General features: G+C 38.4%; 1 protein-coding gene across 14 annotated transcripts in view; it reads left to right on the forward strand.

The window, feature by feature from the left end:
• The window catches only part of LOC121860664 (troponin T, skeletal muscle-like), a 35,006-nt gene extending 16,597 nt beyond the window's left edge, over window positions 1-18,409 (forward strand). For 2 of the 14 annotated variants that reach the window (XM_042357935.1, XM_042357944.1), the window contains 8 exons: window positions 881-921; window positions 1,258-1,479; window positions 4,517-4,587; window positions 9,421-9,442; window positions 10,148-10,228; window positions 12,146-12,224; window positions 16,823-17,025; window positions 17,561-18,409. In XM_042357935.1, the coding sequence (XP_042213869.1) occupies window positions 881-921; window positions 1,258-1,479; window positions 4,517-4,587; window positions 9,421-9,442; window positions 10,148-10,228; window positions 12,146-12,224; window positions 16,823-17,022 (716 nt within the window). In that variant the 3' untranslated portion in view covers window positions 17,023-17,025; window positions 17,561-18,409. Of the gene's footprint in view, window positions 1-880; window positions 922-1,257; window positions 1,480-3,679; window positions 3,751-4,516; window positions 4,588-6,252; window positions 6,324-9,420; window positions 9,443-10,147; window positions 10,229-12,145; window positions 12,225-12,520; window positions 12,600-12,795; window positions 12,875-14,530; window positions 14,610-16,822; window positions 17,179-17,560 lie in introns of those variants that run through there. The other 12 variants (XM_042357943.1, XM_042357942.1, XM_042357936.1 and 9 more) reach the window with 11 other exon arrangements.
• The last annotated feature ends 6,952 nt before the right edge of the window (window positions 18,410-25,361 follow it).

Consider the following 25,361-nt stretch of genomic DNA (forward strand, 5'->3'; position numbering starts at 1 on the left):
GCACTGGACCCTGCTGGTTTGGTTTGCAGTTGTCTGAGGCAGATTACATAACCCTGTGTTAACGTTTCCACCTTATTTATCCAATTTATTAATTTTTTTTTAATTTCTATATAACACTGTGTCTTCAATTCTTATAAAAATTGTACTGCAAGTGTTGTTTTTTCTTATATATGTAATTTATCTTCTTGTCTTTCTCTTCCTATGTCTCTTATTCTCTCTATCTTATTCTCTTGTTTATCAGTAATCTTAAATGTCTCCCCCAAAACACAAAAAATCGTGTTTTATTAAATTTGTATATATTTTTTTTTTATTATTGGATTCCCTTCATTAACGTGGTATTCGCAGAGATGGATCCTCCTACCTGTCAAATTTCTCTGTCTCACACCGTTATTCCACAATGTTTTAATTTACTGATACGTCTTTTCTACTCCCTGTTAATAATACGAGTGACCGTGTTTGTTGCAGAGTCCTGACACTTGTTTTGAGTTATTGGGTAACTTTTATTCATCTTGTGCCATGACGAATTTAACTAATCTTTTTATTTATGTTACTACTTCTTCTTCTTCTTCCTTTCCGTCAAATTGACTTTTTTTATTTATTTTTTTTAACATGTGTATCTAGTTGATAAGTGTCACCGTAAGTTTATAATATTTTTTACAAATGTTATTATTAATTCTTATCTATAATATGTATGCTATCATGTGTACAAAATATATCATGTTAAAATGAAAATTATTAAAAAAAAATATTACATCTATAGACAAACAACAGAGATAGATTTTAGAGTATACATAATATTGAGATTTTTTTGAAGTGTGTCTCACATATTCTGACGTCTTAAGGCACTCACCTAAACTGAACTCTTCTTCTTATGGTTTTCAGGATGGTGTTAAGAAGTTCGGTTCAAAGGGAGGCGATAAGGTGAGTGTTTGTTTAGTTCCTGATTCTCCATAATGACCCAACCTAACCTAACCTAACCCGCTTTCAAAACCTCAAATAACCTCTCTCCAACCTCCAAGAATCTCAAATTACCTCTCTCCAACCTCCAAGAATCTCAAATAACCTCTCTCCAACCTCCCAAACCTCAAATAACCTCTCTCTAACCTCCCAAAACCTCAAATTACCTCTCTCTAACCTCCCAAAACCTCAAATAACCACTCTCCAACCTCCCAAAACCTCAAATAACCTCTCCACCTTCAAGTTATTTCTCCATCTTCAAAAAATCGACCTCGTCTAACCATTTTTTTCTCTCGTCAGCTCTCCAACATCCAAGCGGCCAAGGGCGAGTTGGGCAAGACCCGCGAGCAGCTGGCCGAGGAGAAGAAGATCGCTCTTTCCATCCGAGTCAAGCCCCTCAACGTTGATGGCATTGGTTCCTCAAGCCTCCGATGCAAGGCTGACGAAATGTGGAATCTCATCATTAAGCTGGAAACTGAGAAGTACGACATGGAGGAGAGGATGAAACGCCAGGACTACGACGTAAGTCTTTCTGGTGGGAACAGTAACCTTGGGTAAACAAAGAGATGGGGGGGCTAGTTGATCACTTGTTTGTACTTGATCCAGTTTACGTCGACTTGAGTTTGTAAATTAATGGTTATTTCTTGATTTAGGGGGTTAATTATTCCAGTTTTTAATTATAAATGTATAGTAATTAGTTTAATCTATTTCTTTGAAAAAATTCTTTGGCTTTCGACTTAACTTATATTTTGACTCAGTGAAACGTTACATCAATATATAAACACCTGACATTTCTTTTGTAAGCTTATTTCAAGTAGACCTAAATATTTTAGTTAGTTAAAAATAAAATTTAAATGTATATATAGTAAGGACTTTGCTCACTTAAAATTAGCAGTATTGGTTAGGTTAGGATTTTTCCATTGTAATTATAGATTGTATTTCTTAAGAGATCAACAGGTCTAATTACACCACACACACACACACACACACACACACACACACACACACACACACACACACACACACACACACACACACCTGGATAAATACTTTGCTTGATAATTTACTTTAAAAATATAAACCAAAATAATACAAAACCTTTATTATCTTTCAAAAACAAAATTGCTTAATAAAGGAACAAAGACCAAGTGAACGTTGATTAAAGGCCCGGGCCATTAAAGTCCATAAAAACAAACACAACGAGAGAGACTTCTAAAAAATCGAATCTGTCAACACATGGTTCCAATAATATAATTATTCCTAGTTAAATTTCTTCTCCATTTTTAGACTTTTAGCTCGTAGGGTTAAGGATGCTTTTAGTATTTCTCACAGGGATTTTTACTAACTTTAGCTGGTAGGGTTAAACAAAAGCTATCAGTATTTCTTATAAGGATTTTTACTAACTTTAGCTGGTGGTAGGGTTAAACAAAAGCTATCAGTATTTCTTATAAGGATTTTTACTAACTTTAGCTGGTGGCAGGGTTAAACAAAAGCTATCAGTATTTCTTATAAGGATTTTTACTAACTTTAGCTGGTGGCAGGGTTAAACAAAAGCTATCAGTATTTCTTATAAGGATTTTTACTAACTTTAGCTGGTGGTAGGGTTAAACAAAAGCTATCAGTATTTCTTATAAGGATTTTTACTAACTTTAGCTGGTGGCAGGGTTAAACAAAAGCTATACAGTGTACCTTAAAGATTAGTATAGACAAAATTTCATGGTATGTTAATTAATTCCTCCTATTTCAGAAAATATTACAGATTATAACATTTATTAACTTTATTCTATGCTTTATCCTCCTTATATTTAACCCAAGTTATGTATCCCATAAACCAACATCACTCCAAAACCCTCAAAAAAAAAAAGTAAAAAAAAAAAAAAGATTTATGAGTGCCACTGTTGCATGTTTTATTATTTAAGTTAAGGAGATTTTCGCTGTTTTATCTTTTCTATTTCTTTGGTTTAACCTTTTATACTATATTTATGCATGTTTTTTTTGTGTTTTTCTAAATCATTTGGGGATATTTTGCCTTTTTCAGTTTCCCTTCTCCTCATCTCTCTCACTCTCTCACTCTCTCGAGGTCCGCATTTATAAGGTCAAAAACTATATACAACAAAAGACTTGAAATTTTTATCCAAAATAACAAAACAAAAACAAATGAAGAACAGTCATGAGATGTCTTATATATCAATAATATCCCACATAATTTTTTGATCTAAAAGCAAATTATTATTATTTTTTATTCCCTTGATATAATAATTGAAAGATGTAACTAGTATTCCTTCCTGTTCCACCAATAATGGTTTTTTAATCAAGTTTGGAGTCCATTTTTCTTAACTCCCAAATAACGGATGCAAAATAATTCAATCCTCATTAAATTGCATAAAATTTGACCCAAAGTTTGATAAATCCAATTGATCCTCCAACCAGTTAAGACATCCAGTCATCCACTCTGGTAACTTCCCTCATTATTAACTAAGACAAATAATATAAGGCGTCTGGTCCTCAGTCTATGGCATCAGAGTGTTGAGCCGAAGATAAAGTATCCGACTCCCTTAACGATGTACAGGTAAACTTCCCCCCCCAACGAGGCTGAACGAAAAATAAACACAAAAAATCTTCAATATTAGTAATTCAAGTTACTAATGACTGTCCTCGCTGTCGGCCATCTGCAAGTTGCACAGCTAGGCATTGGATTAATTCTGGAATTGCTATGTTGCAGCTGAAGGAACTAAGAGAACGACAGAAGCAACAGCTCAGGCAAAAAGCCTTGAAGAAGGGCCTTGACCCCGAGTAAGTTGACCTTCTGTGTCTCGCCACCCCCTAGTTCTGTGTCGTCGTCACCTCCCCCGTGTCTAGTGTTTCACCTACAGTAGAGTTCACTGCCCTAGTTGCAGTCACCTAGGTCCTCTACATTACGTTTCACCGCCTGTTTTGACCAGTTTGTCTCCTCCTCAACAATTTGTCTCATAATCCATATTCGTCAAAATTAAAAATGACCTCGAGACGTAGGTGTGCAAGAGAGCTTCGGGTGGCGGGTGGGGGGAGGCGGGAGGGGGGCAACAATGCTTCGGGGCTTCTTATGTTATACGCTTTCAACTGTTCTATTTTATTTCGTTCTTATTCTCAATTTCGTCGACATTTTATCTTTATTTTAAGTTCGACTAACATCCACACGTCACCACAACTACTAACTTGCTCTCACTCCCGGAATTCTTAAGTTGTCGATTTTTTCTTTATCTGGTGCATTTATTCCGAGCTTCTCCTCTCCCTCCCTTCGCTTTGGTTCCGTTCTCTCGCAGTCTGTCAGTCCGTTCTTATTTTGTTACTTCAACCATCCCTCTGTGAATCACTGGTTTATACCTGACCCATTAAATGCCTTACTAAATAACTATAAAACATACCAGGTGATATTTACCCAAAAAATCACACTTGACTTGTCTTAATTTTTGTTTTCAATATGCGCGATTTAAGTTGTTGATCCCCATAGGAGCCGTCAACACTCGTTTAAGAACTCGACAAGGTTCTTATACACATGTATTGTGCTATGATTTTACAGTTGAAGGAGCTCAAAGAACGCCAGAAGCAACAGCTCAGGCAAAAGGCCTTGAAGAAGGGCCTTGACGCGGAGTAAGTTCATCTTTGTTCCATTCTGTCGTCTTCCCCCCCAGTTCTTCAGTGCTTTTGTCTCTCACACGGTTTTTATCATTACTTCTCTCTGCATGGGACTATTATACTTCAGCCCCCCCCCCACACCCTAAAGCCGTTTATTCTCTCGGTGCCACTGTCCCAAGATTCACCGCACCAGAGCACCTCAACACAACGTCTGGCTGGTGTTGATCTATTTTAAGTGTGATTGGATCTTGTTGAGTCTCACAATACTCTTGAGAGATTCTTAATCCCTGAGTCGAGATTCTTAAAAGATTCTTACGGTGACTAGTCAGCGTACGAATACGCTTAATTGGTCGACTTAAACTAAAGTGCAAGAATAACGTTCAAATTGACCACCTGATTTAACCTGAGACTCATTCTTCCTTAGTCAGAAACGTTCACTCAGTACCGGACAACATTAAAGTACAAATTCTCTCCCCAAGATCTTTTTACCCACGTCTTCAGTAGTGCCAAGTCAATAGGTATAATCTCAGTGTAAGATTTATGGTATAGTTGAAGGTAACCGGTTGATGCCTTCACACAGATTCACTCTCAGGTAATAGTGTAATAATCTTCGAAACTCATTGTCCTCACCCTTGAGCTTCCACAAGATGAAACGTGAAGAATTCCTCTAGCTGGTTAACTTGAGTTGAATCACAAGTTTACCAGATAAGATCCACAAACCTTAAAATGAACCACGAACCCTAAAAGATCCACGAACCCTGAAAAATCCATGAACCTTAAAATGAACCACGAACCCTAAAAGATCCACGAACCCTGAAAGATCCATAAACCTTAAAATGAACCACGAACCCTAAAAGATCCACGAACCCTGAAAGATCCATGAACCTTAAAATGAACCACGAACCCTAAAAGATCCACGAACCCTGAAAGATCCATGAACCTTAAAATGAACCACGAACCCTAAAAGATCCACGAACCCTGAAAAATCCATGAACCTTAAAATGAACCACTTGCCAGGTGTTGAATGGAAGGAGTTAGCTCAAGCTTTGAACACATGTGGTTCAGGTGACCCATTCAACACCACATGTTTTGGAATCTTGAGGTTATGTCTTGGCTCTGTAAGATCACAATTTTACAAATATCTTTTATTTTTTATAAATTTTGAGATCTCGACAAGCCAAGGGTCTGCTAAGGTCTGTCTCTATTGAATATTGGGAATTTGGTCTAATTTTACAAGAGGAACCACAACCACCACGACAAGGACATTCTTCTTCACTCTATCTCTATCTCTCTCTCTCTCTCTCTTTCTCTCTCTCTTTTCCGCGGACTTAAGTTGAGAGTTAACTTACCCGGGTGACAAAATGGTAACACCCAACACAAATACCCAATAAACCTTTTTTATTTTATTTTTACCTTTATTGTTAATGTTAGCTCACGTTCTAAGACTAACTAACTCATCGTCGAAACCAAAGAAGATCAAAATATTCTGGAGGTTGTTAGTGTACACACGTCGACGAGGTGTTTGTTTTCATCTTTCTTTCTCATTCCCGCTGCCATCCCTTCGTCTCTTCATCTTCTTCTAAAAAAAAAGGGGAACTACTTTTGGGTGATTCGTCTTCCCTCCACAAAAATAAATAAATTTCGCTTCAGAAATTTCAAAAGTGTCCCACATTTTTACAGTTGAAGGAGTTGAAAGAACGGCAGAAGCAACAACTGAGGCATAAGGCTCAAAAACGCGGGTTGGATCCCGAGTAAGTTGTGGCAGGCTGGAACACAACCACCATCCCCTTCTTCAATCACTTACTGCTCTAGCTGAGTTTATTTTGAATTCTATCTCTTTTTTTTTTAATATTTTAGTACAAAGTATTTTTTCTACTGTTCTCTATTATGTGAGTCACGATCGTGTTTTTTTTTTTGTATATTTAATTTTATTTGTTTGTGTTTTCAATGTTAATAATTTGATGAACATTTTTATTAGTTCTATTATAATTGATGTTACTTTATTATATAACATTATTATTATTATTATTACTGTTTGTATTTTTGCTTCTTTAAACCAACGTGATGCGCTCTTTAGAAATATTGTTCTCATTTCTATATTTTTTTTTGTAATATTGCACAGTTAATACCTGGACATAAACTGCGCTACTCACACCTACTTTAGTTTTCACGACTTTTTTCGTCTTCTTGTTTTGTCCTTTTCAATTATAGTTGCTTACGTTAATATTGTATCTATATATTTATATTTGTTTTCCTTTAGAAGAGTAAGTTTTTTTAGAGTCAGCTTCAAAGTGAGAAGGTGATTGGTGGTTTGTGCGTCTTGGCAGACAAGCGAGCCAATAGGGCCTCGGCAGCATGAGCATGGCGGTGTAGGGGTCGGCCCGGTATCCCTGTGAGGGGTTCCCGGTCCTACTCCTCTCATCATATGGGAAAGCATTGCATGGCCTGGCCTTTCTTTGAGCCACAGCTTTTCCTGCCTGCGACATAGTAATAATGACAGTAGTGCTAAGCGAAAATATTATATTGCTCTCGCCACCAGTGTCCCAATTCCGGCAGACGTATTTGTGGTTCCAATATTTTGTGAACGTGTAAACCTGGACTACAATATGCACCTAGAAAGCTTTAGTTTCTCTGTCTGCCCATAAAAAGGAATATATGTATTGTATTAGATAATATTGTCTATTTGTTCACGTTTCCAGTGTTATTTCTCTGACAATGTTGATGATACTCAGAGGGAATCACGAAGGTGTTTTAGATAAGTAAAATATAATTAATTTCACTACACCAGGAACCGATCTCTCCCGATAATATACCCGATATTATACCAGAATTAATTTACCGATAAAATATAATACTTTTAAACGCAGTAATTCAGATTGACGAAGATTCAGACGATGATTATTTTCTTCTTAAGCGTTGAGCAAATTTGTTTCAATTCCTTTATCCTCTTCACCATTGATCGGCCTTTACTGGATCAGAATTAAATAGTAGCATAAAGAGTAGCCGCCATAACAGTACAGTCTCCCCTATACCGTGACGTCACAGCCATCGGGACGGTTAACGAAACTATATTATTTTCTGACAAATAAAAAACAAAACCAAATTAGTTGAGAATTTTATGATTTATATTTACATGGAAATTTATCAATATTATTAAACTTGAAATCACTGAACGTCACTATAAAAGTAAATTTTCCTCATTAAAGTTGTTGATTAGATTATTGTGGCTGTACATTATTCAAAAGAGAAGAGATTATACCGCTCTATTTGTCTGGATATTGCTGCTGTTATTACTGCTGTTATTACTGCTGTTGCTACATCATTTACAGCCCCTTTGATATTATGTAACTTTTTAACAACGCCAGAAAGTTCACCCCCCCCCCCAACCACGTTGATTAGCTTACTCCCTCACGTTTAAGCGCTAAGTGTGGGTTGATATTCTTCTTTTTCTTCTTCTTGTGTAATCTGTTTGACTGACGTGCTTCTCTCAATGCTGTGTTTGATGTTGAATAATTTATGGCAGTGTGATGTTTAATTACAGCTTTGATGTTGTGTTTAACGTTCCTCTTTCATTGTTTTCATAGTTATTTTGACTGAAGTTCTTTGAAAGTTTTACTAAAGTGACGACAGCTATTTGGGCTTTTATTTTCTAACTGCTCTCTAACTTTCAACGCTTGTGTGACAGATGTATAGCTTTCAACGCTGTTTTTTTTTTCTCAAGCATTCTTATGAAATTTCTACACCGCTATCTTCTCTATTGTAACGTCATGTATCACTTAACTCCTATATCTTCACCGCTGTTAGTGTTGTTATCAGTAGTGTTGTCTTAGTACTGTTTGGGGTATTCGATCCCTTCTGACCTATTCGATTTTTTTCTTCATTTATTCGAATCTTTATTAAACATTCGTCTAGCTTTCAAGGGGGGTATTTGATTCTCTGTAAGGTATTTATATCTCGATAACCTTCCTATATGGTTTTGAATCATTATAAGGCATTAAGATTATTATAAGGTATTCAAGATCATTATTATAAAGTATTTGATTTTTTTATGTGAGTCATTTAAAAGTATCGGAACCACTTGAAGATGTTTGAATAGTCTTTAAACAAATTCACTCAATGTAGAATCTTTTTTAAAACACAAAAGCATATTGTAAAAAAAAAAAAATCCTTTCACTAGCACGTTTACTGGGTCAATATATCTAGTGTGTGGAGCTATTTTGGTGACCTCAGAACTATAGGTCAAAGGTCAGGGGTCATTGTTGTGATAAATAAGATGAAAAATACGTAGGTCAGACTCACTATTCATGTAATTTCGAACATTCAAATTCCGGGTAGTCAATGTCTTACGCTGGCAAATCTTACAATGTTTAAAAAAATACAACGAACGGGACCATTTCAAAACTTCTTTGTTATATTTTCACACGAGATAAACTAACTCAAACCTAACCTAACAACCCTAGAGTAGTTTAAGTAAAGATAGGTTAGGTTTAGCTTGGATCAAATCTTTTGCTTAAAAAAAATGAACCGTAAATAAGATAAATAACTTAGTGGTCATAACGGTCGTGGTATCTCTTTTAAACATTGGTTCATATTTGCCTCTCGCTTGCATGTCGGCTTTCTTCAACTCTTAAAAAATAATCATATTTTCTTCTTCAATTTATTTAGAGCACATTATACGTGTATATATATCCTAAATCTCACTCACAAATTGATCGCTTCATCGTGTTCATTCTATGTTAATGTTTAGTTGCCTTTGTATATCTGATATATGTTGATGGTGTTATATGACTCGATATAATGATATATATTTTTTTTTTATTAATGCTCCACTTTGTACCTCCATCACAGGGCACTCACTGGTAAACATCCAGTAAGTATTATATCACGTTTTAGTATTATTATATTATTATTCTATTCGTTCTATATAATAATAATTACCTTTATTCTCCATAATTATCTTCATTCACTATATAATTCTTTCTTCTCTTATATAATCCTTTACTTCCTGCTCAAAATTATCACCATTTTTATCATGTTATCTTTCACTATTCATCATTATTGTACTTGTTTATTTTTCCCCTTTTACTTAAGAGTTTACTTTTTGTGTTTATGTAAGTATTTGTATTTCCATATTCCATTACTTAAGAGAGCCCATTATAGTACTTATACGCCCTTTTAAGTCACTTAAGAGATTCCTGGAGCAATATTACGCCCAAATTATTTATTTAAGTAATCCTACGCCCACAAACAGGAATATCACGCCCATATCACACATTTTAACATTCCTACGCCCACAAACAAGAATATCACGCCCATATCCCGTATTTTAACATTCCTACGCCCACAAACAAGAATATCACGCCCATATCACACATTTTAACATTCCTACGCCCACAAACAAGAATATCACGCCCATATCCCGTATTTTAACATTCCTACGCCCACAAACAGGAATATCACGCCCATCTCACACATTTTAACATTCCTACGCCCACAAACAAGAATATCACGCCCATATCACCCATTTTAAGTATTCCTACGCCCACATCTCACACCCAACCGTCTCTACTTACAGCCCAAGATCCAAACAGCTTCCAAGTTTGAGCGTCGTACAGACAGAAGGACTTATGACGACAAGAAAAAGCTATTCGAGGGTGTAAGTATCTCACTACTACACTTTATAAGTAAACCTAGACCATATAAGTAAGAAATAGGACACTTTAGGATGATATAAGGATACCAGGATATTGAGGATATAAGTGTTTTATAAGTAGGAGGAGATATAAGTAAACCAGTTACACTTTTACGACTTTGTGATAAGGGTTTAAGTATTTATAAGTAGAAGATAGAAGTACAAATTTAGACTTTTAACTCTTTATAATGAGGATTTAAGTGTTTATAAGTAAAAAAGGGAATAAGGACTTAGTTCGTAAGTCACTTCTAAGTATACTATCATAAGTAGCAGTAAGAGGATTTAGAGGGAAAAGTGTTTTCTAAGTGAAATAATGGCAGTGGAGTATGATCCCAAGCTAAGATAAGTATTGTAAGTAGAAATAGGAGACTTTAAGCCTACAGTTAAGTACAAATAGGAGAATTTAAGTGTTTATAAGTAGGGAAGAAATAGGAGACTTAAGTGTTTATAAGTAGGGAACAAATAGGAGACTTAAGTGTTTTATAAGTAGGGAACAAATAGGAGACTTAAGTGTTTTATAAGTAGGGATGAGGAAGTATTAAGTAAGAGGGTTTAATAGTAAAATAATATCATGTTTAAGTAGGAGACCAAGACTTTTTACTTAACGAGAGGACTTTAAGTTGTTCTCAAACCTTAAGTTACTTTACACTGGTTTTTTTCATGTGACAATTTTTGAAGGATTTTTTTTAAATAAGTGGTCCTCTTTTTTTTATATTTTAAGTTAATTTATTTCACCTTATTTATCTAAAAGTCCTAAGTTCAGTTTTCTATTTTTGCATTTTTGTCTTTTTGGGTTTTTTACTATTTTATAATTGTCCTCATTTTGAATTTTTATTTTTTTGGTATGAGGATAATAATTTCTCCCCAAGTTTTGTCAAAATTCATTAATATATATTTTTCTTTAACTATTTGGATAATTTTAATTATTATTTATATTTCGTTTTAATCCTGTTATATAATTCTCCCCCTCCTTTATATTTTTCTCTTAAAGCTGCGTCAGCAAACTCCATGAATCACAGCTTTGATTCACCAACTGACTGACAGACTGACAGAATGTTTATTTGACTGACACTCGTTGACGCAGCTTATAATTATTCTTACCAATATTAATTTTTGGTCACTTTTTTATTTTTATTTATTTTTGGTCTTTTACATCTTCCCCTTTTACTCCTTCCCCATTATTACGATCTCGGTCACCCATTTATTCCCCCTTCCCCCCCCTTATCCTCTCTCTCTTTCTCCTGCATTACGGACGAACACGATAATGAAAGGTTAGGTTAGACAGAACAGCATTTGGTCATCATCTTACGTTACCTCTTTCAGAAAATAAATAAACAAAACAAATTCTCTTAACTCATAACTCAAGCTTTTGTTTTTTTCTTCGTATTTTATTTTTACTGGACTAATTTCTACTCCAACAGATTCTTTTAACGTAGTATTTCTCTTTTGTTTTTTTTATATACTTAAGTCTTTCTAACTCTATTGTTTATACTTCGGTAAGGTTAACTTTCTACCTCAAAAAACAAAAGGAATTAAGTACAATCAATAACAAACCCAGAGCTTCATATAATAATAATAATAATAATAATAATAATATTACTAATATCTACGAAAACATCTTCATTTTTCACTCCCAAGTTGAAGCCAAATGTTGTAAAGTTAAAGTCAGGTGTTGTAAAGTTAAAGTCAGGTGTTGTAAAGTTAAAGTCAGGTGTTGTAAAGTCAAAGCCAGGTGTAAAGTCAAAGCCATGTGTAAAGTTGAAGCCAGGTGTAGTAAAAAAGCCAGGTGTTGTATAAAGAGTAAAGGTTGACTACACCTCCACCTGGCTTAGGGTCTCTCAGTAAGGCAACCCCCCACGGCGTGTTTTACCTTACACACAGGGTTGGGATATTGTTGTCAAGGAAGAAATGGAGAAGATCTGGAAAGATAAATATGAAGAATTTATGCAAAGGACAAAGTGTGAGTAGAGACTGTTGGTGAAAAGAGACACACACACACACGCGCTTGAAGTTGCCCTACGACATGGGGAGTAACCGCCTCTCCCCTCTCCCTCCCTTCCCTCTTGTATTAGTAAAGATGTTACCCAACCTCAGCAGTGCCCCCTCCCCTTCATTGTTTTTCTATGTGGTTGGTTGCGAGTTACAGTACCTTGACCCCCCCCCCCACTCCTCCCCTCCAAGCAGGATTTTGTAAGTATCTCACAAATTAACTGATTGTGCTTCCTCATGTTTACTCGGTGTACCGTTTATTGTCAGGGATGGGATGTTGTTCACAAAGAGGTTCTTCAAAAACTATGGGAGTCCAAGTACGAGGAGTATATGTCCAGGAATAAGTGTAAGTACGGCTCGCTGGCTTGGTGGTTTCCTCTGGTTGGATCCCTTAAAACAACAAAATGAGACCTCCGGGCGAAGCGGCTAAATAACTCGCAGATGCCGTTCTCGCCCCGCTGATCTATTAAAGAAATGTCCCCCCCTCTTTTTTGCCCCCCTTCCCCCCCTTAATGTGACTTCCAACACACTTGTACCTCCAGGGCTGGGATGTTGTACACAGCGAGGAGATGGAGAGGTATTGGAAGGAAAAGTACGAGGAGTTTGTCAACAGGACCAAGTGTAAGTACGGCCGACTGCCGGAACTTGTGTTCGACGTAGCAGTAAAGGCCTCTGTGATAGGCATCTCTCGCTGGTAGTCTTGATTATAGTTGAGCGAACGTTCCCCTTCCACACACATACACACATCGGAGACGCACACGCGGCTGACCTCGTCTACAGCTCTTAGACGTGCATCTAGACGAGGCTGGGGACTTTTGCAGCCACTCTGCCGTGAGTCTGAAGGCACAAGCGTCGTGTAGAGGTACGCCGTCCTGCTCTAACTTACTTCTCGACGATGCTTGGGGACTCGGATCACTTTCGTCATAAGTTCTAAGACACGAGTATTGAGACAGAGGAAAGTTCTGCTTCACTGTACTCCTCCACAAGGCTGGGGAGTCTAAGAAAGATATTTATAACTATTCGAAGACCCAACCACTGTGGAGGGGTGCTGGACTTGGTCTCCAACAGTACGTCAAGTCTCGGAAAGATTCCTTTAAGTGTTCGAAGGCAAAAAGCATCGCCTGGAAGTGTTGGTGTGCAGTAGGTGGTGATGGACGACGGTCAGCCGCGTCTTCAGTACCCGGTGTTTGTTTAGCTCCATGAAAGAAAGAGAGAACGAGCTACTCTTGTCCTCTGTTGTATTAGAATAGCCACCTTGGCATCTGCAGCTGACTTCCAGTTGAGCGGGAGAGTGCCAGAGAGCCTCACATGGCGTTAGTCCTCCTCCTAAGCTAACAACCACACCGTGTTTAAGATGCAGACTCTTGCCTGCTGCTGCTCGAGCGTCTCAACCCTATTGTTTGTTCTCCGTGAAAACAAAAGTCAAAACAATCTACTGGGCTTCTATTTTTTAAACATCTTTTGTAGTTCATCCATTTTTTCACTCCAGTTCCTCACCGCCATAACTATCAATCCTTTATCAGTTGTTTCTTAAAGTCTCTAAAATTACAAATATAAAAAAGTTAATTTTACGTTTTTTTTTAACTTTTTAATTTTTTTCTAGTTAATTATTTTTTGGAGTAACAAAACTTCTACGTTACATCCACCATTAATACTAACGTCATCTCGATTTTTATTTTGAAACTAAAACTAAAAATCTTTTAAGTTTCGTTTTGTACTGAAGTCCTCAGTTCCTTAACCACACACACACATACTGTACTGTTTGCTCCCCCACTTACTTGTTCCCTACCCCCCACCCCACCACCCTCCTCGTCCCCTGAAGTGTGTGTTAACGTGGTGATGGTGGGGGGTGGTGAAGAGTGGGGGGGATGGCAGTGTATGGACCGCCCCCCCCCATCACACCATGACCTGTTTTTATATGTTTATCAGGAGTTCAAAGTTGGCACCATACTGCTTTTAGAATCTGTGTGTTTGTGTCTATGTATGTATGTGTGTGTGTGAATGTCATGTGTATGTGTGTGTGTGTGTATGTATATATAGCTATGTACGTGCTTCATGCCAACTCTGAAGCCCTGAATTTAAACCATTTATCTCCCCTGACCCCAACACTCCTGAAGATGCTCGACCTCCCACACCGTTCACCTGACCAGACTTAACTTCATTCTTCCACCCACACACTCTACCTCTACCCCCCACCCCCCCTCTGCAGTGTGTGGTGATGTGATGTGTGATGACTAAAAATGACCCCCAATTTCCTTTTATCTGACGCATCCTCAGGGTATTGTTGCGATGACTAAGGAGGAGAAAGAGAAGAAGTGGTCAGATCTCAGGTCACAGTTCGATGCTCGCGCGAAGGGTAAGGGAGAGAAAAAATAACAATAATAATAATTTCTCCATTGTTTAATACCGTATATTTATTTATTTATTTGAAATCTTTAATTGGCTATAAGTTGTATTATTTTTTTCTGCTTAAATTTGTTTTATTTTATTTTTTCGGAATTAATAATAATCACCGCTGCTTCTTTTTGTGTTTATGATATATGCTGCGATTATCATTTGGTTTTTTTTTGGGCCAATTTCAAAGCAGGTTTTTACTCACTGTCTCCAGATTCATGAGGCAGGTTCATATTTATACTTAAATAACATAAGCTTAACTTGTGCATTTACGCTGTCTTTAAGCTGCCAACAGATAACAATAATATATATTTATGACTTCCTGGTCGTGTACAGCTGCTTGCTGCCACGGCGAAAAAACTGTTTATTCCGCGCCATTACAACACAAATAAAAAATATAATTATTAATTTTCATTTATTTTCGTTTGGTTCGTGTCATTATACTACATAGATTATTAATCCTTATTTTAAAACATCTTAGATTGGGTTTTGTCTGCCATCAACACTACTTACAATATGTTGTGTGTTATGTCGGGGTTGTGAAGATGCCTCGATACCTTCTTGGCGTGTGTGTGTGTTTGTGTATGTGTGTGCACGCATACACCCACACACACACCCACCTTCCAGCCTCTGATATAAACCTCCACTAAAACATGTTTACATAAGTGTTGTTGTGATCAGTCTCATGAAACCTCACACAGCCAACAAACAGATCCTGGCGTTCATTCTAATAGCCGAGGACACTGCTATATATTTCCCCTCATCACTATTCAACGTTTATTACTATTATTATTTGAGTTTATAGTTTATTTTCTCTACGGTGCAATACACGCGCTCTCTCCTCTCCACTCTCAGCATGTTTCCTATAACAATATTTATAAGCTAACTGACCTCACGATATATCAGGGAGTCCTATATCATCTTTGGGAGTAATATAAACAGGGATTACTATCAATATATCTAGGATTTACCAGGATATATTGAGGATTCTTGGTATATATCTAGGATTATTATTATCCCTGGGATATTTTTCGCATTCCTGAGTTCAGAGTTAAAAATAAGGTTTGTGATTTGTTAGTGTTTTTGTGTGTTTTCCCGCCGTTTGTGTGTTAACAGTACTATAGTTGGCTTTTATATCAAACACACCCGTCTGTTTTTTCTTGTGTGGTGTTGCCTTTTGCATGTTATTAAAATATGTATCAAATATATACAGTATATATATATATTTTTTTTTATGATTTATATTTAATTTTACTTCAAAGGACATCATTTAAGTAGACAAATATGTGAGTATTTACGTTGTTTGACATATTATTAAATTGTTTCATTGTTTATATTGTTTACCGGTTTAGTTTGGCTTGTTTACAATCAACACAGCCTCTGAGACTGTCTGAGCCATTGAGTTGTTTGGTCATTGAAAAGGTTATCTAGTGGAGTGAACACAATACCTATGTTTATATACGACACCCCACACACACACACACACACACACACACACACACACACACACGCACACACACCCACCCACCCACCCACCCACACACACACACACACACACACACACACACACACACACACACACACACACACAGAGTGAAACAAACATTCATAATACAAGCATGAGTCTCAATCAGCTGTCAGGAGTTGTGTTGAAGACGTAACTGTTTATTTAAGTGACGTAATAGAGCTTTAACTTGTCTATGTCTTAAAAGAAAACATTTAGAAAGTATATTTAATTTTCTTTAGTCTGTTGCTGTGTTTCCCTGCCAGGTAAGAACTAGGAAGAGTTACATTATTATTGTTTTTGCTCGATAATAACTAGGAAAAGTCACCTTATTATTGTTTTTGCTAGATAAGAACAAAGGAGAGTCACTTATGGTTTATGCTAGATAAGAACAAGGGAGAGTCACTTATGGTTTATGCTAGATAAGAACAAGGGAGAGTCACGGTTATTGTTTCTCCCAGGTAATAACCAGGAATAGTCACTTTATTATTGATCTTGCTGGATAAGAACGAAGGAAAAATCAATTATTAATCTTTGTAAACAGGTGACAGACAGTAATTAATTGTTCGTAGTTGATTCCTAACATGGCAACGGACCGGGCGCGAGTGTAAGTTAGGTTTAACATTGGTCTATGGAGCCGCTGAACTAATAACACCGGTTCATCCCTGTAGCCAAGTTGCCCAAGTGGTTCGGTGAGCGTCCAGGCAAGAAGGCCAACGAACCCGAATCCCCACAAGAGGAAGAAGTTGAAGAGGAGCTGGAACCTCCTCCACCACCAGAGCCTGAGGAGGAAGAAGAAGAGGAAGAGGAAGAGGAGGAGGAAGAAGAGGAAGAAGAAGAGGAGGAGGAGGAGGAAGAAGAGGAAGAGTGATGAGTAAGTCAGTCCGCTTCAAGGGTCTTCTTCTTATTTTTTTTTCCTTATTTATTGTGGAGAGAAATTTTATGTTATTTAATAAGAAAGAACATACAGAAAAAAGTATAATATGAATGTTGTATTTGTGATGAAATAAATGATTCAAAATTTTCACCACGATTCATACTTTTCCCCTTAAATTAAAAAACCAAAAACAGGAGTTAAACTTTTATGTATGGATAAAAAAAAAGTTATTAAAATTTTCTTATATTAACAAAATTAATTAATAGAATTCAACTGTGTGGAAAAAAAATTTACTTATGTAGACAAAAATATATTGGTTACAAAATTCTTAAGTGGACAAAAGAATCAATTTTACTTGTGGATGATAAATTATTCTCGTGTTTAGACAAAAAGAAACTTATAGTAGGGACAAAAAACTAATAAATTTCATATATGAATTAATTTTTGGGGTAAATGTTTCACGATTTATTGAATACATAGAGAGAGAGAGAGAGAGAGAGAGACTGACACCAACTCTTGTTCTCTGTTGCAGGTCGTTGTCTCTCTCCCACCACCACCTTCACCCACCTCTCATACTCACTCTATCGCGTCATCTGTTTGTCACTGATAAACAGCAACAACAATACCTTCTCTGTCTTCTATGGAGTCTCCAAGGAGTTGATTTTTTTAGTTATCATTATTATTATTGTATCATTATATATTATTATTATTATTATTATTCGTTGGCGGTTTGTAGTATAGCCTGTGGTTGTGGGGGATTATGTTAGGGTTATTGTACTACCTGTCCTGGTAAACTTAGCTTTGGACGAAGCTTTAAGATGTATGGTATCTACCTGGTGTTACCTGGTGATGCCTGGTGACACTGGGGAGATACCTGGTACCTACTCGGTGATGCCTGGTACCTACTGGGTGATACTTGGTACCTGCCTGGTGACCTGGGCGGCGGCAAAAGGCCTCTCCTATATCCGCCGCCTCCGTACAAACGTTGAGTCCCTCCCTCACCTCCTCCTTGACGCTACCAACCTTCAAAGGCTGTTCCATCCCTCCCTCCCTCCCCCTTGGGCACCCGGGAGGGGCTCGGCGGCCCCCCAGCCCTCCGCGGGGCCCCTCCCTAGGCTCCTGAACCCGCCGGAGAACCAAGGAAGGAAGGGAGAGTCTCCACAGCAGCCACCAGAGGCTAGAGGGGCGTCAGGGAGAGCGTCTGTCCTAGTTACAACATCAACACTGTATAAAAGAACGACTTTGAATTGGTCTCTAATTTATCTCTCCCGTCTTCGTGTTTTCTGTTGATCGAGAATATTATTATTATTATCATTATTATTATTATTATGTTCCTTCTGCGATAATAGTTTCTTTCAAAATAAAAATGATTAAGCTGAAACGACTATTTAATTATCCTCCTCACCTGGTCATTAATTATCCTCCTCACCTGGTCATTAATTATCCTCCTCACCTGGTCATTAATTATCCTCCTCACCTGGTCATTAATTATCCTCCTCACCTGGTTCTTTCTCCTCATTTTCTTCTCTTATTTTCTTTAGTCTTACTCTTTTTGTTGTCTCTTCTCTTTACGTGTTTACTGTTCTAGATTAAGGTTAAGTTATTGACTATATAAAGAATTGTCCTAATTGTTAATGTGTCCTGAAAATATGTCCTAATTATGTGTCCTATTGTGTGAAGTGTCCTAATTCATGTGAGTACAGTAGAACCGGGAAATAACACGCTTTTAAGGACAGGATACACCCCCATTATGACCCGGATATAACTTGAATTTAAATACACCATCTTCTCTTTCCTACGACCCGGAGATAACAGCAATTCTAGGACATAATTATCGCTTTACCATAACTCTGAGATAACAGCAATTCTAGGACATAATTATCGCTTTACCATGACCCTGAGATAACACAAGACACCATTTTCTCTTTACCACAACCCGGAGATAACATAAGACATAATTTTCTTTTTACCACGACCCGGAAATAAGAGTAACACAAAGACACGATTCAACCCCCAGAAAAACTGTTCATAACCTGTATTTAGCTCCACTTAAAAGTTCCTTCACGAGGGAAAGAAGAACTTACGCATTAGTAAAGGAAACAGAACACGAGGAATTGGCAAGAGAAAGGAGGAGAAAGAGGAAGAGAGGAGGAAGGGGTGGAGAGAGGAGAAGTAGAGAGAGGCAGGAGGGAGAGAGAGAGAGAGAGGGAGGAGGGAGGGAGAGGTGAGAAGGAGGAGGAGAGAGGGAGGGGTGAATGCCCGAATTAGTGTGGTTTGCCGAGTTAATTTGTGTGTAAGACCTCGGTGCATACAGTGATGTACACACACACGCACATACATGTACTGTACACATAACACACACACACCTACCACCTACACACACACTACCACTAACACCACCACTACTACCACCACACTCATTACTACCACCACCGCGTAGTATGAGTCAATATCCTTTAGCATTAGGAGCAATAAAGTGGTCCGTGTAGTGTTATGTGAAGGGGCCGTGTTTACTAAGGGCCTGGTGTTGTCTTATTAGAGAGAGAGAGAGAGAGAGATTCCCCATCAACACCAGTAATATTATCATCATATATTTTTATTCATTCCTGTAGTATAAATCTCGATAACTTATGATAAATGTACGAACACCTGAATTATTACCTGAATACTGAACACGATACTTATAAGGACAAAAAAGTATAAAATACCCCCCACCCCCTCCCCACCCACCCCCCGCCCACCCACCCACCCCGCCCGCGACACAGTACTTTTTTAAGGAGACACTTATACTTAACACTATTTTAAGTGATAATGAGATATTTTTCCCCATGGAATATTTTTTTACCTCGTGTTAGTACGGTAGTGAGCTATAAAGTGTGTTGTGGTGTGGTGATTTATGTTACAGGTTATGTCAGTCAAGAGTCTAGTCCAAGTCAAGTCAAGTCAAGTCAAGTCAAGTCAAGTCAAGTCAGTTACATCTTCAGTTTGCAGACTTAGCCATCGTGTACGAATCAATCTGACACGAGAACTTTAACCTCTTCGCCACCTCTCCCCTTCAGGCGTCGTCGACGAAGGAAGGAGAATTGGGGTGGAGGGGGTAGTGAGGTGGGGTGGGGGGTGGGGAGAGGTGTGGTGGGGGTGGGGGTGGGGATATTTAATGCTTGGCGTGTGAGAGAAGAGTAAAGTAGACCGGACGTTTGGTACACCTCAGCTTGAACAGATGACAGTGTATTCTCAGCTTTAGTTTATTGGCATTTGATTGGATGGTCTGGAGCGTGTCTGAGAACGGTATTATTTTTCGTCATAATTGATGGGTTATGGAGGTGGTGGTGTGTGTGTGTGTGTGTGTGTGTGTGTGTGTGTGTGTGTGTGTGTGTGTGTGTGTGTGTGTGTGTGTGTGTGTGTGTGTGTGGAGAGAGAACCGACTTTGACCACATGGCAACTCAGCAAAGAGATAATTCACTCCATAATATAATTTCACAAAACAACAATAAACTAGCAAATTATATACACTGATTATATCAAATAAGTAAATAATAGTTACATTATTATTTACTTATTTAATATCACAGGTCGGTTATTACACCAACACGTTGTCGCTGCCTCAACCCACCATATCCCAGAACGGAATTTATCATCCCATATATTATTGCCGTAACACCAGCCACACGCACCACTCTACCACACGCGAGTAATTACAACCATTCTATTCTTTTCTAACTTACATACGCTGTAGTTTTGTAAATAGATGAAAAGGCAGGGAGAGGTGAACTTCCAGCCATAAAAGAGATGGATAATATGGAGAATCGATTTAGAATAGCATTGCACAGGGTTGGCCAATGTTACGAATGAGATTAAAAAGAAAAGGATAGAAAAGTGGAATAATAGATTGAACCAGATAAGTAAGAAACGGTGATTGTAGGAATATTGATAAAAGAGGATATGGAGGAATGAAGGAAGACTGAGATCGAGGTCTTGATTGAGGTAGGGGAATGGGAAGGGGGACAATGGGGGGGAGAGATTAGGAGGGGTGGGAAGGAGAGAGGAAGGGGAGAGGAAGGAGAAGGAGAGAGGAAGGGAGAGGGGGAGAAGAGGGTTTCTTTACCAGCCAGACTTAAAGTACATCCGGCCAGATTTAAGGACAAGCCCGTACGTCTTATCTGGCTCCCGTGCATGGTAGAGTTAACAGATAACACGCTGGGAACACAAGCCTGACGACGAGGAGGAGGAGGAGAGGGGAAGATGGAAGAGGAAGTGAAATAGAGAAGATGGAAGAGGAAGTGAAATAGAGGAGACAAATGAACAGAAGATAGAGGAAGAGAAGGACGATAAGGAAGGAAGGAAGATATGATTTAAGAGATTATGTCGTAAAAACAATAACAGAGCCGTGATTACAGCGTTGTGCTGTCAGTCGTGATTACAGGGTATATGTGCTGGCGGAACTAATCCTTCAGTGTGGTGGTAATGGTGGGATTTTACGATTATATGTTGTAACGCCACTAGCACCAGTATGTGTAGGAACGCCACTAGCACCAGTATAACGCCACTAGCACCAGTATATGTAATAGCACCACTAGCTCCCCTTAGTACGATATAAACATAATATTAGTAAATAACAAAACACATAACACTCACCACAAGATGGCCGACCACACCTCTTTCTCGGATTACACTTCTTGATTGTGTTATCTCTGCCAGGGGTTCGGTTATACAGATTCGACCTTCACAGCACCAATCACAGCACCACTTGATCTGACATGACCTCCTGTTTACACACACACACTCATTGCACTTGACTAATCACTGAACTGACCTCTCGCCCCCCAGTCCACACAGTCTTTTTTCTCCTAACCTAGCAAGGAAATAATAGCACAATAGTAACTCAGACGTTCAAGTGATCAAGTTTTCGATGAACGGTGGTGACGGTGGCGCCGCCTATGAACTGAGTTATACACTACAATAACAAGTTACGATGTTATTATTATGCAGCGAATGATTGTTAACTTTATGTAGACCAATCAGAAGGTCAGTTATAGACGATATTGTGTTTATATAAATAGAATAAAAGGTTTAAAGACACAATAGTTGTTAAATAAACCTTCAATAGCTGTGAAATATTGCCAAATTGTCAACATATGAACATCTCATTAACAGGGCATCCACTACCTGTTCTGGTTTTTAAAATTCTATCACAACAAAGCCAAAATAAGACAAGAATTATGACTTATTATTTTGGATCATGTTATTTTACGAATGAACTTTCCTTTTCTGGTTTACAATAACATCCACTAACTAAAGAAACTTGATTAACGACCACCAACCAGAGGAAGACCAACATATCATGTAGTTCACCCAGACGAGATCAATATCAACAGTTCAAAAGGGAATCACCACCGTCAGTATTCAAAGGACCTTCCAACTACACACACCCAGCCTCGAGGAAATGGAACGCTCTGGTGTATCTGAAGGAACAAATACTAATGGTGTAAAATTAACAGTGAACAAGGTCTTTACACGGAAGATTACACCTTTACACACCAATTGACTAAACGTTTACAACTATTCCACTACAGTGCTGTGAATATATATGTTGAACACGATTGATGACCACAATGAGTGTCTATAAATGGTGTTTGTTTTCTGATGAAGACAAACGTGTGAGAATATGTTGAAGTTTACCGCTATTCTGTGACACCCTGATACCATAAAACCCTGACACCTGACACCCTGACACCCTGATACCAAAAACCCTGACACCCTGACACCCTGATACCAAAACCCGACACCTGATACCATAAAACCCTGACACCCTGACACCCTGATACCAAAAACCCTGACACCCTGATACCATAAAAACCCTGACACCCTGGACACCCTGATACCAAAACCCTGACACACCTGATACCATAAAACCCTGACACCTGACACCCTGATACCAAAAAACTGACCCCTGATACCATAAACCCCTAAAACCTGACACCCTGATACAAAAACCCTGACACCCTGATACCATATAAAACCCTGACACCCTGACACCCTGATACCAAAAACCCTGACACCCTACATCATAAAACCCTGACACCTGACACCCTGACACCCTGATACCAAAACCCTGACACCCTGATACCATAAATCCCTGACACCCTGACACCCTGATACCAAAAAACCCTGACACCCTGACACATTACAACCCTGACACCCTGACACCCTGATACCAAAAACCCTGACACACCGATACCATAAAAACCCTGATAACCCTGACACCCTGATACCCTGATACCATAAAACCCTGACACCCTGACACCCTGACACCCTGATACCAAACCCTGACACCCTGACACCCTGATACCCTGATACCATAAAACCCTGACACCCTGACACCCTGACACCCTGATACCATAAACCCTGACACCAACAAGCACGGGGGGTGATAAGGGGTGGGGGAAGGGGATCGTCAGCAACAACTACTGACACTCAGACACTTGGTGCAAGGTTAGAAGGGCTCAGTGGAGTATGGCCAATGACATCTGATATGCCACGTGACATCAGCAATGACATCGGATATGCCAACGACATCAGTGAAGGAATGTGGACATCAGCACAAACACAAAAACAAAGCATCAACAACAACAACAACAACAACAACAACAACCACAGCAACAACAACAACAACAGCAACAACAACAACAACAACAACAACCACAGCAACAACAACAACAACAAACAACCACAGCAACAACAACAACAACAACAACAACAAACAACCACAGCAAAACAAAAACCAAAACAACAACAACCACAGCAAACAACAACAAACAAATAAACAAACCACAGCAACAACAACAACAACAACAACAACCACAGCAACAACAACAACAACAAACGACCACAGCAACAACAACAACAACAAACAACAACAACAACAACCATCGTCGCCTCAGTCCTTAAAGAGAAGAGAGTTTGATAAGGGCGAGGAATTATGACAGTACTTATGCCCTTATGTCACTGGGGTCGGCGTGAGGGCACTTATTAGCAGAAATAAAAGATTTACGACTCCTCCTCTCTCTCTTGTTCTTCTTCAATATCTCTCCTTTCTTGTCTCCTCTTCCTCTTTCCGAAATTTATCAAAGGAAGAGGATGAGAAGAGAGAGAGAGAGAGAGAGAGAGAGAAGAGAAAAGAGGAGAGAGAGAATGAATTTGGGAATTTTTCATATCTTTCACAAAATTCTTATCTGTTAACTTCATACGTCCATAGAATTTAATATAAAAAATGCTGAAATTTATTAGTATAATAAAATTCTAACATCTCTTGCAGTACTGGGTAGAGAATGAAAGATAACACCAGAATTGAATATTTTCATAACTATCCCGTGAGAATTAAAGTCCCCTAAAACAGATCCAGCCAGAGACTTAAAAATATAACGAGAATTATAAATCATTTCCCTCAATATTCTCAAATAAAATAAATTCTTTCCTAAAATTTAACACCAGAGAATAAGACTTTAACAAGAATTTATGATTTATTTTTAATAGTATCAAATAAATCAATTCTCTCCTCTGCTATGATTAACGACCGAAGATAAATCCCTAACACAAATCACATAACCCTGAGGTGACGGGACACAAGTCGTTCTGATATCTACCCCGTCATCATCATCACTACTTACCTGTTTAACACCTGTTCTCTTCTAATTAAACCTCATCCTGATTACCATAAGGGTACGAGCCATCAAGGTTGTAAGTGGCGAGTAATACACAGGATTTGCAGGTGATTAATTTGTCTTTTAATTAAGATATATGAAGAGGAAGAGACGCAAGCAAATAGAAGCATAGATAAGTCCGAGTCAAGACACACACACACACACACACACACACACACACACACACACACACACACACACACACACACACACACACACACACACACACACACACATACACACACACACACACACACACACACACACACACACACACACACACACACACACACACACACACACACACACATACACACATACACACACACACACATACACACATACACACATACATACACACATACACACACACACACATACACACACACACATACACACATACACACATACACACACACACACACACACACACACACACACACACACACATACACACACACACACACACACACACAACACAACATACACCATACACACACACACACATACACACACACACACATACACACATACACACACACACACATACACACATACACACATACACACCATACACACACACACACACACACACACACACACACACACACACACACATACACACACACATAA

This window comes from Homarus americanus, unplaced genomic scaffold, assembly GCF_018991925.1.
Source record: "Homarus americanus isolate GMGI-L3 unplaced genomic scaffold, GMGI_Hamer_2.0 scaffold34003, whole genome shotgun sequence".
In the NCBI taxonomy this organism is placed as follows: Eukaryota; Metazoa; Arthropoda; class Malacostraca; order Decapoda; family Nephropidae; genus Homarus; species Homarus americanus.